We start from the raw sequence: 17741 nt of genomic DNA on the forward strand, positions 1-17741 counted from the left end.
CACAGCTCTCTCAACCCCACCTACCTCACAGTGTGTCTGTTCTGGGGAAGGGAAGGTGATTGTAAGCCGGTTTGATTCTCCCTTGAGTGGTAGAGAAAGTCGGCATATAAAAACCAACTTTTCTTCTCCTTCAGCCCCCACTCTCTGCCAACTACTTCCCAGTTCATTTCAGAGCCCCCCCATGTTTCCCACAATGTTTCCCCATGCCAGGTCTCCTTCCCCCACCCCAGCATTCCCACCCATAACTATTTACTATTTGCATCACTCAAGCTTATCCCCCGCCCCAGTCAGTTTTACCTTGTCACTTCTTGGCCCAGGCAGCAGGGGGCGCTCATTCATCCCCGGCTGTCATCCCTCTCACCGTGCCTTTCTGGCGCATCTGCAACAAGATGGGGGATTCTCAGCTGACGGGAATGGGACACCAATCCAGCCAGGTCCCTCTCCACCACTGGCAGGAGATTTCTGGGGCGGAGCCTGAGGAGGGCTGGGTTTTTGGGAGGGGCTTCAATGCCATAGAGTCCAATGGCCAAAGTGGCCATTTTCTCCAGGTGAACTGATCTTTATCGGCTGGAGATCAGTTGTAACAGCGGGAGATTTCCAGCTAGTACCTGGCGGTTGGCAGCCCTATGGCCACTAGGGCTGTCAGCTAAACCAGGTCACCAAGCCGACTAGTGCAAGGGGGCGGGGAGGGCATTTACAAAGGGAAAGCAGCCTAAGTTGAAGGCACGCTCGTCAAACTTTAGTTCAGAGAGGATCTGGAACAAGAAAATGGAAGAGACGTCCAGCCCTGAGCTGACCGCAACAGATAACCAATTGGCCTGGTGAAGGTCTCCCAGTGGGAAGTATTTTGTTAAAGCATCTAGGTTTTATTTATTTTTTATTCTTCTGTCCCACTCTCCGACAGAGCTGGGCTTAATATACAGGCATGCCTCATTTTATTGCACTTCATCTTATCGAGGTTCGCAGATACTGCATTTTCAAGCAAGTCTATCGGCACAGTTATTCCAACAGCATATCCTCACTCCATGTCTTTGTGTCACATTTTGGTTACTCTCGCACTATTTCAAACTTTTCCATTATTACTACAGTATATTTTTTCAGACATAATGCTATTGGCACACTTAACAGACTACAGTATAGCGTAAAACATAACTTTTATATGAACTGGGAAACCAAAACATTCGTGTGACTCGCTTTATTGCGGTGGTCTGGAACCAAACCCACACTATCTCTGAGGTACGCTTGTACTTGCTGTAGAACAGCGGTTCCCAAACTGTGCTCCAAGGAGCACTTGGTGCTCTACAAAACGTCTCCTAGTGCTCCGTGAAGGGATTGGAAAGAAAAATACTACTGTTGTTCGGTTTAGTATATAAGTGGCTAGGTGAAAATTCATGCTCCATGATGAATTTCTCTCCCGAAAAGTGCTCCATGACTCAAAAGGTTTGGGAACCGCCGCTCTAGAATAGAATTCCTTGCCTTGTGCTCTGTTGCCGGGGCCTGCCAAGCACACGGCAGGTCACCAAATTTCTCCTCTGCCCGGCACCCACGTTGTTGGAGCAGACCTTTGGTTGAGGGCTTCTATGGAACTTGTTCGATGACTGTATTTTACAGGCAAAACCTTTTGGAACTGTTTAAGAGCAGGATAGATCCAGCCAGCTTTTTCACCCAGAATCTCACCCAATCCTTCTTCTTACTAGTGCCACTGTCTCACATGGCTTTGGTCCATGCAGGTCCCCTGATCCCCAGCATAGACTTTCTTGATGGTCAAAGAGGGTGGGGTTGGATCCTTTGATCCTATGATCCTTTTCCGCTAAGGCTTTCTGTGATGGAGAAAACTGTTTGTGAAAGGAAGTGTTTTGCTGTTGGAGGAAGTCTTGGTAACAGGAAGGGGGTCACAGGATCCAGCCCAGTGTGTCAATTTGGGTGCAGCTCAATGCGCTAAGTGGATTTTCAGTTTTACTCTATTGTAAACCACCCTGAGTTTTATGGAAGGGCAGGAGAAAATGAATCAGTACATGATGGCGCTGGGAGCTCATGACAGATGAAAGCGCTCCCTCAAATGCTGTGATGGAGAAAGCCATACCTGTTGAGCATGACCACACACACACACACACATTAAGAGTAGCAGCCCTACTTCCAAACCATGCCAACAACACACCCCTCGCCCCTTCCTCGAAATACCTCGTCAAGCTCCCTCTGAGTCTCTTCCTCCATTCGTCGGATATCGGCCATGCTTAAATCCACCCACTTATCCAACCAGCAAAACAGCTGCCTGTGGAAGTTGGTGAAGAGGCGTCTTTCTTGCTGTAGGAGGAGGAGAAGAGTTTGAAGGATCAAAAGTCTGTTGAGGATCTCTCCCATGGCACGTTCCAATGTCCAAGATATGAGGTGGAACGTAATAGATTTTTACAGACCGTGATATCCTGCTTTCCCAGGAAGGTCAGATCGGGAGAAAACCAACCCCTTCCCCCAACGCAAACCTGGTGACCCCAGGAGGAAGCTCACCTTCTGGATAAACTTTTCCACTCGACCTTGAAGGCCCCACCAGCGGAACTTCACTGTCACAAGTTTGTAGGCACACATGTGAGGGCAATCTTCATTATTTGCTAGTTCCCGCTAGCAGGGGGAAGGGGAGAAGAAGCCAGGAGGGTTAGGTCTGCAGCTGTTAATGTATTTATTTATAAAATCTTTACCCTGCCTTTCTGCCAAGGCGGCTAAAAATTTAAAACACACATCATTTAAAACACACCACATTTTAAAACCATTAATATCAACCACTCCAAAACATACATCATTAAAACAATTAAAACAGTTAAAATGCATATACGACATTAAAAACTGTAATCAAAGCACTGAAGAAGAAAAGTTGGTTTTTATATGCCGACTTTCTCTACCACTCAAGGGAGATGCAAACCGGCTTACAATCACCCTTCCCTTCCCCTCCCCACAACAGACACCCTGTGAGGTAGGTGGGGCTGAGAGAGCTCTTAACTGTAACTTGCCCAAGGTCACCTAGCTGGCTTTATGTGTAGGAGTGAGGAAACAAATCCAGTTCACCAGATTAGCCTCCGCCGCTCATGTGGAGGAGTGGGGGAATCAAACCCGGTTCTCCAGATCAGAATCCACCACTTTAAACCACCGCTCTTAACCACTACATCACGCTGGCCAAACGGAAAAACAAAACAAAAACTTTTTCACCCACTGGTGGAAGACAGAAGGCGCCAGACAAATTTCCCTGGGGAGAGGGTGCCAGAGTTTGGTGCCATGACCAAGAAGGCCTTCTCCCAGGTTGCCAACTGCCTAATCTCAGGAGGCGGGGGGCACCCGAAGCAGGGCCTCCGAAGATGACCAAACAAACTGGGAGCTGGTGTAGATGGGCCAAGGGGAGTGATACGGTCCCTACCACCCACTCCAGTCAGCATCCTGGCAGCAGAATTCTGTTGCTGCTAATAAGAGGGGGGCAGGGGGAGAAAGCTTTTGAAGGGTCGGGCCTTGTTGACACTGGAATTTTGATAGAAGCATGGAGGTTTCTTCACAGGCGGAAGTCTGAGGGAAGCCAAAAGGAATTTCATAGGGCCAACAACCACGTTGTTTCACACATACAATCTCCACCACCACCCTTGCTTCCCTTATTCTGAAAAAGGGGAGGGGCTGTGGCTCAATGGTAGAGCATCGGCTTAGTATGCAGAAGGTCTCAGGCTCAATCCCCGGCATCTCCAGTTAAAGGGGCTAGGTAAGTAAATGATGTGAGAGACCTCTGCCTGAGACCCTGGAGAGCCGCTGCCGGCCTCAGTAGACAGTACTGACTTGGATGGACCTTGATGGTCTGATTCAGTATAAGGCAGCTTCATATGTTCAAAACACTCAAGAATCTTGATGTACACCACACCCTACCAAATTTTCTCCTAGCACGTATCTTTGAACAAAGTCAATGAAGCAGACCACAGTGACTTGATTAAGGCCACATAATGAACCTGCAGCAGAGGTGAAGACTCAAACCCAGGTTTCTTAGTTACAAAGGTTGACATTGCAGTCAGTGGGACAACTCAGCAGGGGTCCTGTTTACCCTGTCACCATTCAAGTTCACCTGTATGACTACCAGGCCATGCCAATGAGCTGGGATTAAACTGCCCCGGGGCGGAGTAGGGTATTTGGGTTCACTCAAGGACCAGTTCTCACATTTCACTGGGCTGACATACCTTCCAGTCTGGACCAAGAGGCCCTCTGTCGGTCTTCATCGATTTGAAAAGAGCTGGGTCTTCATCTGGTTTGTAATCCTGAGAGAGAGCAGAGATAACGTACATTTGCGATATGGGACAGAGAGACCCCAGCAAGAGATGGAAGCCGGGGTTTGTGTCAAAAACATTCGTCCCTACTCATCAGACAGGGAAACAGCTGACGGAGGCTGAGTTCTCCTCACACAGAAGGCATAACAACCCAACCTCCTGTTCAAAAAAATATTTAAAAATTACCACAGGTTTTTGATGAAGCTCGAGAAGAAACCAAAAACTGTGTGTGTGTGTGTGTGTGTGGATCTTTTAAACCCTGAGAACCAGAAGTAAAGCTCAAGAGTTACTACCCAGTACGGAGCACCTATGTAAAGCTTTCACAACCCTATGGCAGTACTGATTTAAGGTGCTGTTTCCACCACAGTCGCCTTCACTCCAAAGACGTTTGTAGGGGACAGTGCAGAAACTCAGTGAGGTAAGAACTGCATTCTGCGTATGCCCAGGGGCCTCTTTCTTCAAATACCTTAAGTCTCAATCTTAGTATAGAAAACAGATTTCTTGGGTGCACCAAGGGAGGCACAGTTTTCTCTGCAGTTTGGCATGAACTAGAAAGATTAGAAGACAAGGAAGTCGGACAGAGAGGAGGGCAGGGAGCTGTTCCTGTTGGCAGCAGAGGATAGGATTCACAATCATGGGTTTAAATTGAGGGCGGAAAGATACCGGCTGTATATTAGGGAAATTTTTTTACAGTAAGAGTTGTTCAACAGTGGGATCAGCTACCTAGGGAGATGGTGAGCTCCCCCTCACTGGCAGTCTTTAAGCAGAGGCTGGACAAGCACTTGTCAGGGATGCTCTAGGCTGATCCTGCATTGAGCAGGGGGTTGGACTAGATGGCCTGTATGGCCCCTTCCAACTCTATGATTCTAGGAACTGGCTGGAAATGGTACCTTAAGGCTGTTATTTGGCATTGAAACTTGCAAGTTACGAAGAGGCGTGGGTAATGAAATTTGGAGGGTGTCGTCTATTTCTAGGGGAGACTCCAAGCTGGCAGAGAGTTTAGTGTCTGTCTGTGCTGCAAGAATACTAAGTCCCCCCCCTTTCTATCTAGGAGTGCCGGAGTACCTGAGCACTGAGATCTGCACCTCCAAACAGAAACACTTCCCTCTGGTCACCTTCCTTGACACGCCAGGCTTGGTGGATGGTGACATGAAGTACCCTTTTGATGTGGAAGCAGCGCTTATCTGGTTTGGTGAGCAGGGTGACGTAGATAAAGCGGAGTCTCGTTGGCTCCTGGAGTGGATTCTGGTGATCTGGAATCTATGACTCTAATCTATGATTCTACCCACAGATTGGATAAGACCAGCAAAGCATTTCTTCTCACCGCACAATTGAACTATGTTTTCAATTACAGAGAACTAAATAAACTACTGCCGGGGAAGGAACAAAAGCCAAACCAAAGAGAGAGGAAAGACGAAGCTTATCCCGAAGACTGTAAGAGCCAAACGAAAGATTTCAGGAAACTGGTAAAGTACAACTTCAGGTTTCATATTGGAAGATACTTGCTTAAACATTCTCCTAGGTGGACAATGGTCGTGAGACAGGTTAGCTTTACCCTACTGACAGTGGACAACCCTTGTCCTAACGTTCTCCTAGGTGGACAACAGTCAATCTCTTTGCACCCCTGAGCCCTAGGCTTCATGACGTGAGTGCTTGCCTTGCTGCTTCTTGACATCCAATTCTGGGTGTCGAGATTCCCCAAATAAAGTGGGGAAGCGGACAGACCTCACCCCACAAAAGGGAAGAAAGATAATCTCTGCCCTCTTCTCCAGTAGGTCACTGGTGTGGCTGGTTATCTCAGGACGGCCATGATCGCAGTGGCAATTTTAGCAATGGACATCTAGATGGACAGGTTTTCTTCCCCATTATTTAAGGGGACTGTTTTGTCCTTTCCAGGGGCCAGGAACTGGTAGGAGTTAAATGGACCCTTGCCCTGGCAAAGATAGCCTAGGCTTGTCTGATCTCTTCAGGTCTCAGAAGCTAAGCAGGATCAGCCCTGGTTAGTAATTGGATGGGAGACCACCAAGGAAGTCCAGGATCGCCATGCAGGCAATGGCAAAACCACCTCTGAACATCTCTTGCCTTAAAAACCCTACAGGGTCACTGTAAGTTGGCTGCAACTTGATTGCCCCGTGGCGCAGAGTGGTAAGCTACAGTACTGCAGTCAAAAGCCCTGCTCACGACCTGTTCGAACCCGACGGAAGTCGGTTTCAGGTAGCCGGCTCAAGGTTGACTCAGCCTTCCATCCTTCCGAGGTCGCTAAAATGAGTCCCCAGCTTGCTGGGGGTAAAGTGCAGACAACTGGGGAAGGCACTGGCAAACCACCCAGTAAACAAAGTCTGCCTAGTAAACGTTGGGATGACACATCACCCCATGGGTCAGTAATGACCCGGTGCTTGCTCAGGGGACAACCTTTACCTTTTAGCCTTTAGAAATAAAACTGTGGAACCCACAAAGGGAGGAAGTGGGATGAGGTCACACCAGGCTCAGCCACAGTGCACAGAAACCCTGTGGTTGGCCACTGCTGGGCCTGTTCTCCTACCCAAGCAACACTTATCTCGCATGTAGTTAGATCCTCAGCCTCAAAATGGGGAGGGCCATGGCTCGGTGTTAGAGCCTGCTTGGCATGCAGAAGGTCCCAGGTTCAATCCCCGGCATCTCCAGTTAAAGGGACCAGGCAAGTAGGTGATGTGAAAGCCTCTGCCTGAGACCCTGGAGAGCCACTGCCAGTCTGAGTAGAAAGGGTCGAGGAGTCTCCTATTCCCATCAGAAGGCAGGACTAAAAACAGGTGGAATTCCCTCCAGAATCCCAACCACAATTAACCCTTTGCTGACTGCTCCTCTAGCAAGCAGACGAGAGCCGAGGTCGCATCCTCACCTGGTCTGACACGTGCGTCCTGTCGGCAATGTCTATATGGACTACCTCAACATCTTTCCAGGTCTCCGCATCAAGCCCGTGGACCTACGGGAGAGATGGTAGCCTGCTTGACTCAAGTCTCCCTTCGTATAACTGCAAGAAACTTCAGCCAGACTCCCAGCAACCCATGAGGCTCATTCACACATGACATTTTTTTAAAACTCTGCACTGAACGAATAAGGTTAGGAAAACACAAGGTTCGAAAAGCAAAATGACTCAAAAGCGAGTAATTCATTTCTCAATGTTACAGTAACTCCTCTGCCTTAAGAGTCCGCTGTCTGTATAAACACTGAGTATAATACCTAACCCAGAACTAGCTCGAGAACGATCACCTCAGGTTCCCTAATCATTCATTTGGAAGAGATAATAGTTCATTTGGAAGAGAGCACAGGTCATGCAGAAAAAAACCTGTCCACTAATATATATTTTTAAAGTCAAGACATTCAGTTTCCAAAACACAATTGCCTACTATCAATTTAACATGGATTCCTGACAACTAAACCCCCTCCCAGGTTAATGTTTAATTTTGCCGCAAACACTCTGGGCTGAACCCAGCCAGCTTTTGCGCTCACTCTTGCCACATTCTCCCCCGGGCAGATCCCATCATGATCCCCAGCAGGGCGTTTTTGAGCGGTCCCAGGGATCTCCTGTCTCATTTTTCTGCACCAGAAAAGCTGGTTGGACCGAACCCTTTGATCGCAAACAACTGATGTGAAAAGACATCCCACTGGAATAAGGGGCTACCTTTAGGGGGTGGTGCTAGTGGCTTAATATTACTTAGGGGGTGCTTGGGGGGTGCTAGTGGCTTAATATTACTTAGGGGGTGCTAGTGGCCTATTAGAAGCCAGACCCACCTTCCAATGAGGCTGCTATGACCGGTCACAACAAGCGGTTTCAGCAACCCCTGGCCAGGCTCATGGTGCCGAATTCAAAGTGCAGCTGTCCACTGTGGTCAATCCAACCAATCACAACAGCCCTAGGAAATAATGGCGCTGTGAATGGTTGCAACCGACCCTCCCAGCCTTCCCAAGTCACAGCAGTGTTGGAAGGAGCAGCGTAGCCAGGCCATGCGATTGGCTGCCTGGCCCCAGGGTAGGGTCACCAAGCCCCTCACTCCCATTGCTGCCGTCACTTGAATCATCAGCGGGAGAATTAAAACAAAAACAAAAAACCCAGCAGCGTTGCGTACGCACTGCAGCACTTCTGGAAAAACCTGGAAGTAACACAGGATAGGAACTGCTCGAAACTCTATGGTTCCTAGAGCTACCCATTGTCACTTACAGGCTTGTACTGGGTTTCCAGGAGGTCTCCCATCAGGCACCGACCAGACCCAGACCTGCTTGGCTTCAGCAAATTTGCTGCATCCGGTACCTTCAAATCATGGAGAGCGGCTACTGCTCAGCGACAGGGTTTTCACCTGGCCCTACACGAGCATGGCTGCGATTCATAAACGTTTAAGATTCGAGTAGAAGGCCAAGCTCAGTTTCCTCCTTCTGAGTCATACTTTCCATGCCATTTCATCGCTCTCCCTCCTACTCCTTCAGCGTCTATCCCAACATCCTCCAGCGTTAACTCTCAATGGCTCTTTCCCCAGAGCCCAGAATACTCTCCCTTTCTTGGCTAAACCCTTTCTGGAACATTGAGCCTCAGCATGCCTCTAACTGCGATACTTTGGGGAGGGGCTGTGGCTCAGTGGTAGAGCATCTGCTCTGCATGCAGAAGGTCCAGGTTCAATCCCCAGCATCTCCAGTTAAAGGGACTAGGCAAGTAGGTGATGTGAATGACCTCTGCCTGAGACCCTGGAGAGCCATGGAGAGGGGCCATGGCTTAGTGGTAGAGCATCTGCTTGGCATGCAGAAGGTCCTAGGTTCAATCCCTGGCATCTCCAATTAATAGGACTAGGCAAGTAAGTGATGTGAAAGACTTCCGCCTGAGACCCTGGGGAGCAGCTGCCGGTCTGAGTAGACAATACTGACTTCGATGGACTGAGGTCTGATTCAGTATAAGGCAGCTTCATGCGTGTTCACTTTCCCCCGCTCCAGGGAGGACCAACGGACAGAGGGGGGGGACTCCTTTTCTAAGGAAAGCATAAAACAAATCCTGAATTGAACACTTGTACAATTCTCTGCAGATCTGACCTGCGTGCTCACTTGGTTTGCATCCATGTACCGATAGATGGTGAGATTTGTATTACAGCGAAACAATCTTCCCTCTTCCATACAGAGCTCCAAAGTGCAGGGTTTGGTCACTTAGCAACGGTGAATTGTTTCCCTAATATATGTGCAACAGAACCTTACATTACGGCGCTCACTCTCTCTTCTTTGGATCTATCCTTACAGGAAAATAATGCTGATTAAACCAATGCCCTTTTTTTCTGAGTAATGGAGCCTGGGGTGGAGATCTGGGGTCTTCCTATGAATGAGCAGGATTCAACAGGATGTTGGCACCTATGTTTTACAGGGCAACTATTAAAAGGAGGGTTCGTACACACACGTTTGCCTTTCACTTACGTTGTCTTGGTCACCTAGATCAGGTTTGTGCCACGTTTCAATTTTGATGAAGAAATCATCCTTCATATATTCGTTCTGTCCAAAAAAAGGAGGAGAGTGGTTACCCGGACGTCCATGTGGTAACGCCGAGTCCCTCAAACCCGAAGCCACATGTCACCCGAACATATTAACCAGAATTGTCCTGGGAAATCCCTTGCAATGACTCATGACAAGTGTCCTCAACAGGGGCCAGGGCTTTTTCGGCTTGGGCCCTAGCCTGGTGAAATAAGCCCTGTGGGACCTTAAAGAGTTCCGCAGGGCCTGTAAAACAGAGCTATTCCGCCAGGCCTATAACTGAGTGCAGCTGCAAGTTTATCCATCATTACTGGCCTCCCTATCCTTCTCCCCCACTCTTGACATCTGTGGGGGGGTTGACCTGCCGTGACTCAGTTACACTGTGGCGTCTGAGTCGTTTTAAGGCCACCTTTTAATAGAGTAGTTTCAGTCACCTTTATTGGCATATTAGTAACGGGAATACATAAAACTCCACACTCGCTCAAAAGAGTCACATGTACAACAATATAGCCAAAACTTAACCATCAATTTAAAACTCTTCAGTTTTAAATCGATGGTTAAGTTTTGGCTATATTGTTTCAGTTTTAAATGCTGTAATAATACATTCTCCCAAACGACAAATGAGAACCAGGACCTATTGCACAGCACAGCTAATACCAATACCCTTTTATATATTATTTCCCAGTGTCTGTATTGCCTCAGTTGCTTTTATTGTTTATTTATTCCCTTACCCTCTTATTTTTATTTTTAATAACCATCGCCAGAAACTCTGCCACCTGTTCGGAAACAGCAGGAATCCTATCCACTAATAAAAATTTGGTACCATCGTATGCTAAATCTTTTAAGGACATAAGGTGAGGGTTAATTAGTTCTAGACGTTGTTCATGGTACAAGGGATAATATATAGGAGAATATGTTCTACTGATTCTGGTTCTTTCAACTGACAGCTACATAGCCTTTTGTTCCAAGGAATACCTCTACATCTACCAGAAACTATGGCTGATGGAAATGTATTTAATCTGGCCAACATAAAGGCTCTGCGCTGGGTTTTAATATGAGTTTTTAAATTACTGTTCCATAGTTTTATGTATTTTAAAGGCTGTCACCCGCCCTGTGCCTGCCTTGGTTGGGAATGAGGGCGGGCTACAAATCTGAATAATAAATAAAATAAATAAGTGAATGTCAGAAGGCTTGGTAAGAGGCAAAAAGGGGACACGGAGATACCCAGGCAGCCCGACATGTTCGGGATAGCAGGGATAAGGGAGAAACATTGCCTGCTCACCCGTAGATTCCCCTTCCCCGCGTCACTCACCGTAATAACTGCAACAAGCGTGACCGTAAAAGAAGAGAGAGAGGGGGGGGGGGGAAGTGTTAGAATCAGGCAGTGAAATAATTTCTTCACAAAGTTGATACAGGTTCCCCTCCACATGATTAATTCCAACACCTTGTGTGCGAACACGTTCCACAGGGGCAGCTGTGGCGGTCTGTTGAAGCAAATACAAAAAAGAGACTTCCGGCACCCTAAGGGCTGCCAGAGCTACTAGGCCGTAATCTTTCACTTCATCAGATGCCGCAGTAAATCTCAGAGTCCCCCTTAAAGGACCCACAAAACTCCTTATTGTGTCTGCTGCGATCGATACATATGCCAATCCCTCTGGAATCTGCCATGAAATACAATAATTCTCCTAATCAGAACCGTGAGAGAAAAAAATCTTCCCTAACTACAGACCGGGGCCCCGTATTTACAAATCACACAATGCTATTTGAAAATCCCAATTTACGAAGCTGCCTTCCACGGAATCAGTCCGCTGGACCATCTAGCTCCGCGTCGTTGGTTCTAACTGGCAGCATCTCTCTGGGGTCTCCAGGCAGAGGAGGGTCTTTGCAAAAACCTGTTGCCTGAGGTACCCGTTCAGTTAGACATAACAGGGATTGAATTGAAGGCCTTCTGCACACAAAGCACGTGCTTTACCACTGAGCCACAGCTCTCCCTGGAATACCCAAAGCATTATGCAAAACCCACAATTGATTGCAACAGAGACAACAAAGCCAGCCCTCACTTCCCTTTAGAACCTCGGAAGTCCCAAGTTCCCTTCCCCCTCCAGCCCTCTAGATCTGTGATTTCCTTGGGAGCCCTGCTGTTCTTCAGAAACCCCCCCCCCCCCCAGGACTCCTTGCTTTAAAGGCCGGTATCAGCTGGCCAGTAAAGTTGCAGGAGAGCTTGGGGTGTGTCCTACGAGGCGACACTCTCTGTTCAAGCAGGGTAACAGAGAGGGGCAAAAGGCCAGGGCAGCACTTGATAAGAAGCATGTGTTAGCCACAGAACACATCCCAGAATCCTTTGCAACATACCCAGATTCTAGGGCAGAAGTGCACAGAAGCAACATGGACTAAGTTCTGGAAGGAAGACAGTTTGCTCTACACAACATCTTCCCTTACAGGAGACCCTAGGAGCCTGTCTGTCTTTCACATTTCACCCTGCCCTTCTTCCAAGGTACATGAAGTGGTGTTCGTTGGTCCTCCCTCCCCATTTAACTATCCTCACAACAATCCTATGAGGTCGCCCAGTGAACTTCATGGCAGGGTGGATCCACAGGTCAGCAGCATCTGCTCTGCACACACAAGGTCCCAGGCTCAATCTCTGGTTAAAAGGATCAGGGAGAAGGTGATATGGAAGACCTCAACCTGAGGCCGCAGAGAAACACCGCCAGTCAGAATAGACCGAACTGTCCTTGACAGGCCAAGGGCGCTTTTATACATGCCGAATAATGCAGTTTCAATCCACTTTCAATGCCCTTTGCAGCTGGATTTTACGGAGTGAAATGGCAAAATCCACTTGCGAACAATCATTGAAGTACATTGAAAGTGGATTAAAAGGGCATTATTCAGGATGTGTGAAAGCGCCCCAAGAGTTTGACTCAGTAACATTGTACACATGACCCTCCACGCATTGACTGAACAGACAGGAAGAGGACATGAGGACACTGGCCCTGCCTCCAACCTCCATGCGATCACCAGCTCATGCACATGGTGCTTATACACAGAGGAAATGTCCTTGCATATGTGCCTGCCCAGTGCACCAGCGCGGTGTAGTGGTTAAGAGCAGTGGACTCTAATCCGGAGAACCGTGTTTGATTCCCCTCTCCTCCACATGAACGGCTGACTCTAATCTGGTGAATCGGGTATGATTCTCCACTCCTCTACATGAAACCTGCTGGGTGACCTTGGGCCAGTCACAGTTCTCTCCGAACTCTCTCAGCCCCACCTTCCTCACAAGGTGTCTGTTGTGGGGAGAGGAAGGGAAGGCAATTGTAAGCCGGTTTGAGTCTCCAAAAGGGGAGAGAAAACCAAGGTATAAAAAATAACTCTTCTTCTTCTTGTAATGTTGAGAAAACAGTTTCCCCAATAATGGGGAGAAGAAGAAGAGTTGGTTTTTATATGCAGAATCAAACCGGCTTACAATCGCCTTCCCTTCCACTCCCCACAATAGACACCATGTGAGGTAGGTGGGGCTGAGAGAGTGTGACTTGCCTAAGGTCACCCAGCTGGCTTCATGTAGAGGAATGGGGAAACAAATCCAGTTCACCAGATTAGCCTCCGCCGCTCATGTGAAAGAGTGGGGAATCAAACCTGCTTCTCCAGATCAGAGTCCACCGCTCCAAACCACCGCTCTTAACCACTACACCATGCTGGAGAGGGGTGTATGAATGGATATGCATAGGCACTGAACTCACAAGCTGGTGATCCCAGGGGACAGGGTTAGGTGCTTATGCCTGCTCTCTGTCTCTGCTCATTCAGTCACCACACGGAGGATGGGGGAGTTGTCTGTACACGGCTAGTATAAAGCAGTTTCAGATGTTCAGCCTGGGCGTCCCTACTCTCAGTCTGACAAGTACCGTTATACTCCACAGGTTCTGAATTACTTATACCACCCCATCCGCCCCAAACTCCCCAGGGCTCACCAGTTCGGCAATAGGGATAGGCATTCCAAGCTCTCTCATGGACAACTAGCGACCCTTCGGGGGCAAACATCTTAATGAATCCCGGCACTTTGCTGCAAGCGAGAGAAGCAGAGGGAGGAATCAAACCAAAGTCCGAACTTCCAGATACCTCCGTGCACCAGCACAGGGTGGGGCTTACCTCTGGAGGTGGTAGATCTTGTGGGTGTACTGTCCCCGCTCCCCCTCACGCTCGTAGGGTTCGTTTTTGAGGACCTCGATTCCTTCACCTCCGCCAGTGTTGTTCTTGCTGGTCTCCGCCACGGAGAACAGCTGCCCCACCTGATACTAAGGAGGGAGACACGACGAGTGAAACGGGCAGCCCCAGGAATCATAGAATCATAGAGTTGGAAGGGACCATCAGGGTTATCTAGTCCAACCCCCTGCACAATGCAGGAATTTCTCAATTACCTCCCCCACACACCCCCAGTGACCTCTACTCCGTGCCCAGAAGATGGCCAAGATGCCTTCCCTCTCATGATCTCCTTAAGGTCATAGAATCAGCATTGCTGACAGATGGCCATCGAGCCTCTGCTTCAAAACCTCCAGGGAGGGAGCGCTCGCCACCTCCCGAAGAAGCCTGTTCCACTGAGGAACTGCTCAAACTGTTAGAAAATTCTTCCTAATGTCTAGATGGAAACTCTTTTGATTTAATTTCAACCTGTTGGTTCTGGTCCGACCTTCTGGGCCAACAAAAAACAACTCCATACCCTCCCCACTTATGGAAGGAGAAACCTGGGTCTGCCCCCACCATCGTGACGCTTCATTCCAACCCATTATCACCTGCACTTCTTTGCCACGGGAACACGAACTTCGCAACTTCAGAGCCTTAAAATGCAACTTACCTCCTCCACGGAGCAAGGCAGAACGACCCGGCTGGTTGGAAGGAAAGAAAGGAGAGACGTTAGAGAGGGGTCACATGTAACGTAAGACATTTACTGACCCTAGGAAATGAACCCAGTTGTTTCCCATTGACGACTTATTCATATTTTGATTCTGCTGGAAAATTTTGGTTTCAGTACTTATGGGCCGTGTGGACCGGGGAAGAAACCGAAACAGGAACTATCAGCCAGCGTTCCTGTCTCGTAATTTTGCTGTGTGACTCTCTTTATATTTTTTAAGAACCATCGCTTACTGAGATTGCATTTCTTGATGTGTGACTTTGTAAATAGCTGTTAAGCATTTTCACACATTAGATACCGGTGTACTGAGGAATTGTCTGTCATATTGTGACACAACTTTAATTATTTTTGTATTTCGCTTTTCATAAATTTTATACACAATTTTTGCAAAATTATTTTTTCTGACATTCTGGGGCTTTCCTTTACCTCTTTTTTATTTGATTTATAAACAGACAATATTGACACTCTAATACATTTGATGGGAAGCGCTACTAGCATCATTAAAAAACTCTACTGTACTACCAAACCTGAACAGGATTCTTTTAATAAGCCTTTACGTTTATTAAGCCAGACAGTTATTGTATGGTAGTTAGATTAACTGCCAGTCCTGTAAGGCTGAAACTTTTCTACTGCTTTCTGCGGCTTGAAACGTATCCGTCCCAAGATGGTCAAGCACGACCGTGTTTACATTCTCTCTGCTGAAATACATCATACATCAGAGCTCAGCAGTAGTACCATATTTAACCGACAAAACATACCCTTGTATTAGAACAGAGGCCAATATACCAACAGTATCCTTCAGAAGGATATCGACAGACACCGTAGGGTGCTGGGTAACATATCCCAGTCCTAGTAGAGAAGCAGTGACCAGAGATCTCTTATTCCCAAGGAGACCACAGATCAACCTCTGCTGAAGCTGCAGAAAGGACTTGGTTCTCCTCCCCATACTTATCTCACCTGTGTGATCCTTCTCAACGTAGAGCCATTTCTCTGGCCAGATTTAATGTTTTGCCATCTGCACTATTCGAAGACAGATTTCGGAAAACCCCTCTGACTGACAGGCTTTGCCCTTGTGACAACAATTGTATTGAAACGGTTGCTCACATCTTATTTTATTGTAGTTTCTATACAGAATCTCGTAACGAACTATTAAGCCCCTGTTGGTTAATAGACAGAACGTCTCAGATTCTTTTAACGTTTCCTATTTATTAAACTATCGTTCGCCCCAAATATTGGAGACGGCGGCAGTTTTTAAAGTTTAAAAGCCCACCAAACAGTTAATTAGATGGCAGTATCAACAAACAGGGTTATTCGATGTCTTCTGACTATTCTATAAAGGGCACCTTTAATATTTCCATTCCCTTTTGTATCCTTCTGTATTGTGTTTTTATGCCAATAAAGGAATGATGAGGATGATGACTCGGTTCTCCCAATGAGATGCTCTACCCTGCCAGTGAAATATTCACTGACCGTCGTATAGGCCTGTCTCACAAACAGTCACCTGGCTACTCAGAATACTCTCCAGATGAGGACTGGAAAAGTTTATATTTTAATTCCCCCCCCTGCCCCCAGCTGCTGATGAGTCCATCTACAAGATACAAGGGCAATTGGGTGAGTACATTTGGCAGAACTGACATATCACATCCCTCCCCCACCCTTTTAACCTATTAATACTACTATTTGTGGACAGAAGTGACAGATCTGCTTGCTTCCTGGATTAGTTTCTTTTCTCCCCACCCAAATATGAATCATTCGGCTATGTGGCAGATGAAAGTTTATTTGAGAAAACGTACAGCCTGCCTTTCTGCCGAAGACGTCCACGCACACCCCCCTGGGCAGTGAAGAACGCCACGAGGAACAAAACCCATTAGCAAAAGCAATCAATAAGAGCAATAAAGCCAGTACAACAGCAGTGGCCCATTCAGGTCCTAAAATAACTCGGAAAAGAAACCGAACATTGCTGCTTTTAAGGGAACTTTGTCCTCCACTGCAGGGTGATAAGCCCCAGTGGGAATGAGATGGGGACAGACCCCAGCCCCTCCCCAGAGATTTCCCCCATCCCCGACACCCACCATATGGCCCAGCTTCCTGCCAAAGAGAAAATCTGTTGCTCCTGCGAACTTTCCCCCAAAGCAGCGCCCAAGCTTGATTGGGGGCAACCCCTCTGGCACCGCTTATTTAGGAAGTCAAGCCCCCCTGGAGTGGGATAGGGCTTACTTGGGAGTAAGCATCCCAGAGGCACCAAGAAGAGCCCAGCTTCAGGATCTGCCTATGAAACTCCTCGTGGGGGGAGGGGGGGTCATGCCTTGACTCCTGCCAGGTGAGCCGACTGGCCAGTAACCGTTCCTGGCAGGACGAACCAGATGGGCAAAACAGGGATAAAAGGGGGGGGGGAAGCATTTACTGGAAATGCTCCTTTTTCTAAAAGGGGAGCAAAGCGACCCTCCATCATACAAACCATCAACCACAAACCACCAATAATCCAATGTGGCCATTTATTCATGGGAGGTTTTGCATTGGATTTGCCACTCTTTAGATGCACTTTCCCCCCATTCATATTCTCAAAACTCAACCATAAGCCGCCATGCAGAGTTTTGAGAATTCAGATGGGGAAAATGTGCATCTACAGAGTGGCAAAACCTTCCATGAATAAATGGCCACAGTTTTATAAAGTGCAGCGCCTAACCCCTTGGGCAGCACTATACAAAAAACAGGGGAGATTAGGAAAATAAAAGGAGAGGGGGGCAGCCATATGCAGGGAGACCGCCTGCCGGTCTTCCGCCCACTTCTTTGGGGAAAGCCCCCACCCCCCTTACCTTCCAGTTAACCCTTCCCACCCCCGGCTCTCCCACCCACCCATCCATCCATCCATCCTCAACCGCCCCAACACTCACAACTCTTTGATGAGCACCATCCTCCCGTCCCGCACGCCCAAGGCACCAACCCCTCTCTTCTTCCTCGTCCTTTCCCCCCCCCCAGACCCGGGCCTTTGACGCCATTTCCGCCCTCTCTCCAGCGCCCGCTCCCCCGGCCCTGCCCCTCGCGACGCCACTTCCGCCCTCACTCGGACTTTT

At 48.1% G+C, this 17741-nt stretch overlaps 1 protein-coding gene across 1 annotated transcript; it reads right to left on the reverse strand.

Annotated features, from left to right (window-relative positions):
- Positions 1-286: 286 nt before the first annotated feature.
- Positions 287-17587, reverse strand: LOC130489496 (phosphatidylinositol transfer protein beta isoform-like). Its single transcript, XM_056863236.1, has 11 exons — positions 17562-17587; positions 14611-14641; positions 13908-14053; positions 13730-13821; positions 11080-11087; positions 9714-9788; positions 7165-7248; positions 4200-4277; positions 2506-2616; positions 2182-2304; positions 287-379 (listed from the first exon to the last, which is right to left on the reverse strand). Exons 1-11 carry the CDS (start codon positions 17579-17581, stop codon positions 332-334), a joined length of 816 nt encoding a protein of 271 aa, XP_056719214.1. The 5' UTR covers positions 17582-17587; the 3' UTR covers positions 287-331.
- Positions 17588-17741: the final 154 nt, after the last annotated feature.

Source organism: Euleptes europaea, chromosome 18 (assembly GCF_029931775.1).
Source record: "Euleptes europaea isolate rEulEur1 chromosome 18, rEulEur1.hap1, whole genome shotgun sequence".
NCBI classification, from domain to species: Eukaryota; Metazoa; Chordata; class Lepidosauria; order Squamata; family Sphaerodactylidae; genus Euleptes; species Euleptes europaea.

What these genes read in the sequence shown, in the direction of transcription:
- LOC130489496 (XM_056863236.1), bottom strand. Translation starts at nt 17,581, where the DNA reads ATGGTGCTCATCAAAGAGTT. An exon ending in ATCTAGGTGACCAAGACAAC is followed by an intron (nt 7,249 to 9,713) that starts GTAAGTGAAAGG and finishes TCTCTCCCGTAG; the next exon opens with GTCCACGGGCTTGATGCGGA. An exon ending in TGGAAAAGTTTATCCAGAAG is followed by an intron (nt 2,305 to 2,505) that starts GTGAGCTTCCTC and finishes CTCCTCCTACAG; the next exon opens with CAAGAAAGACGCCTCTTCAC.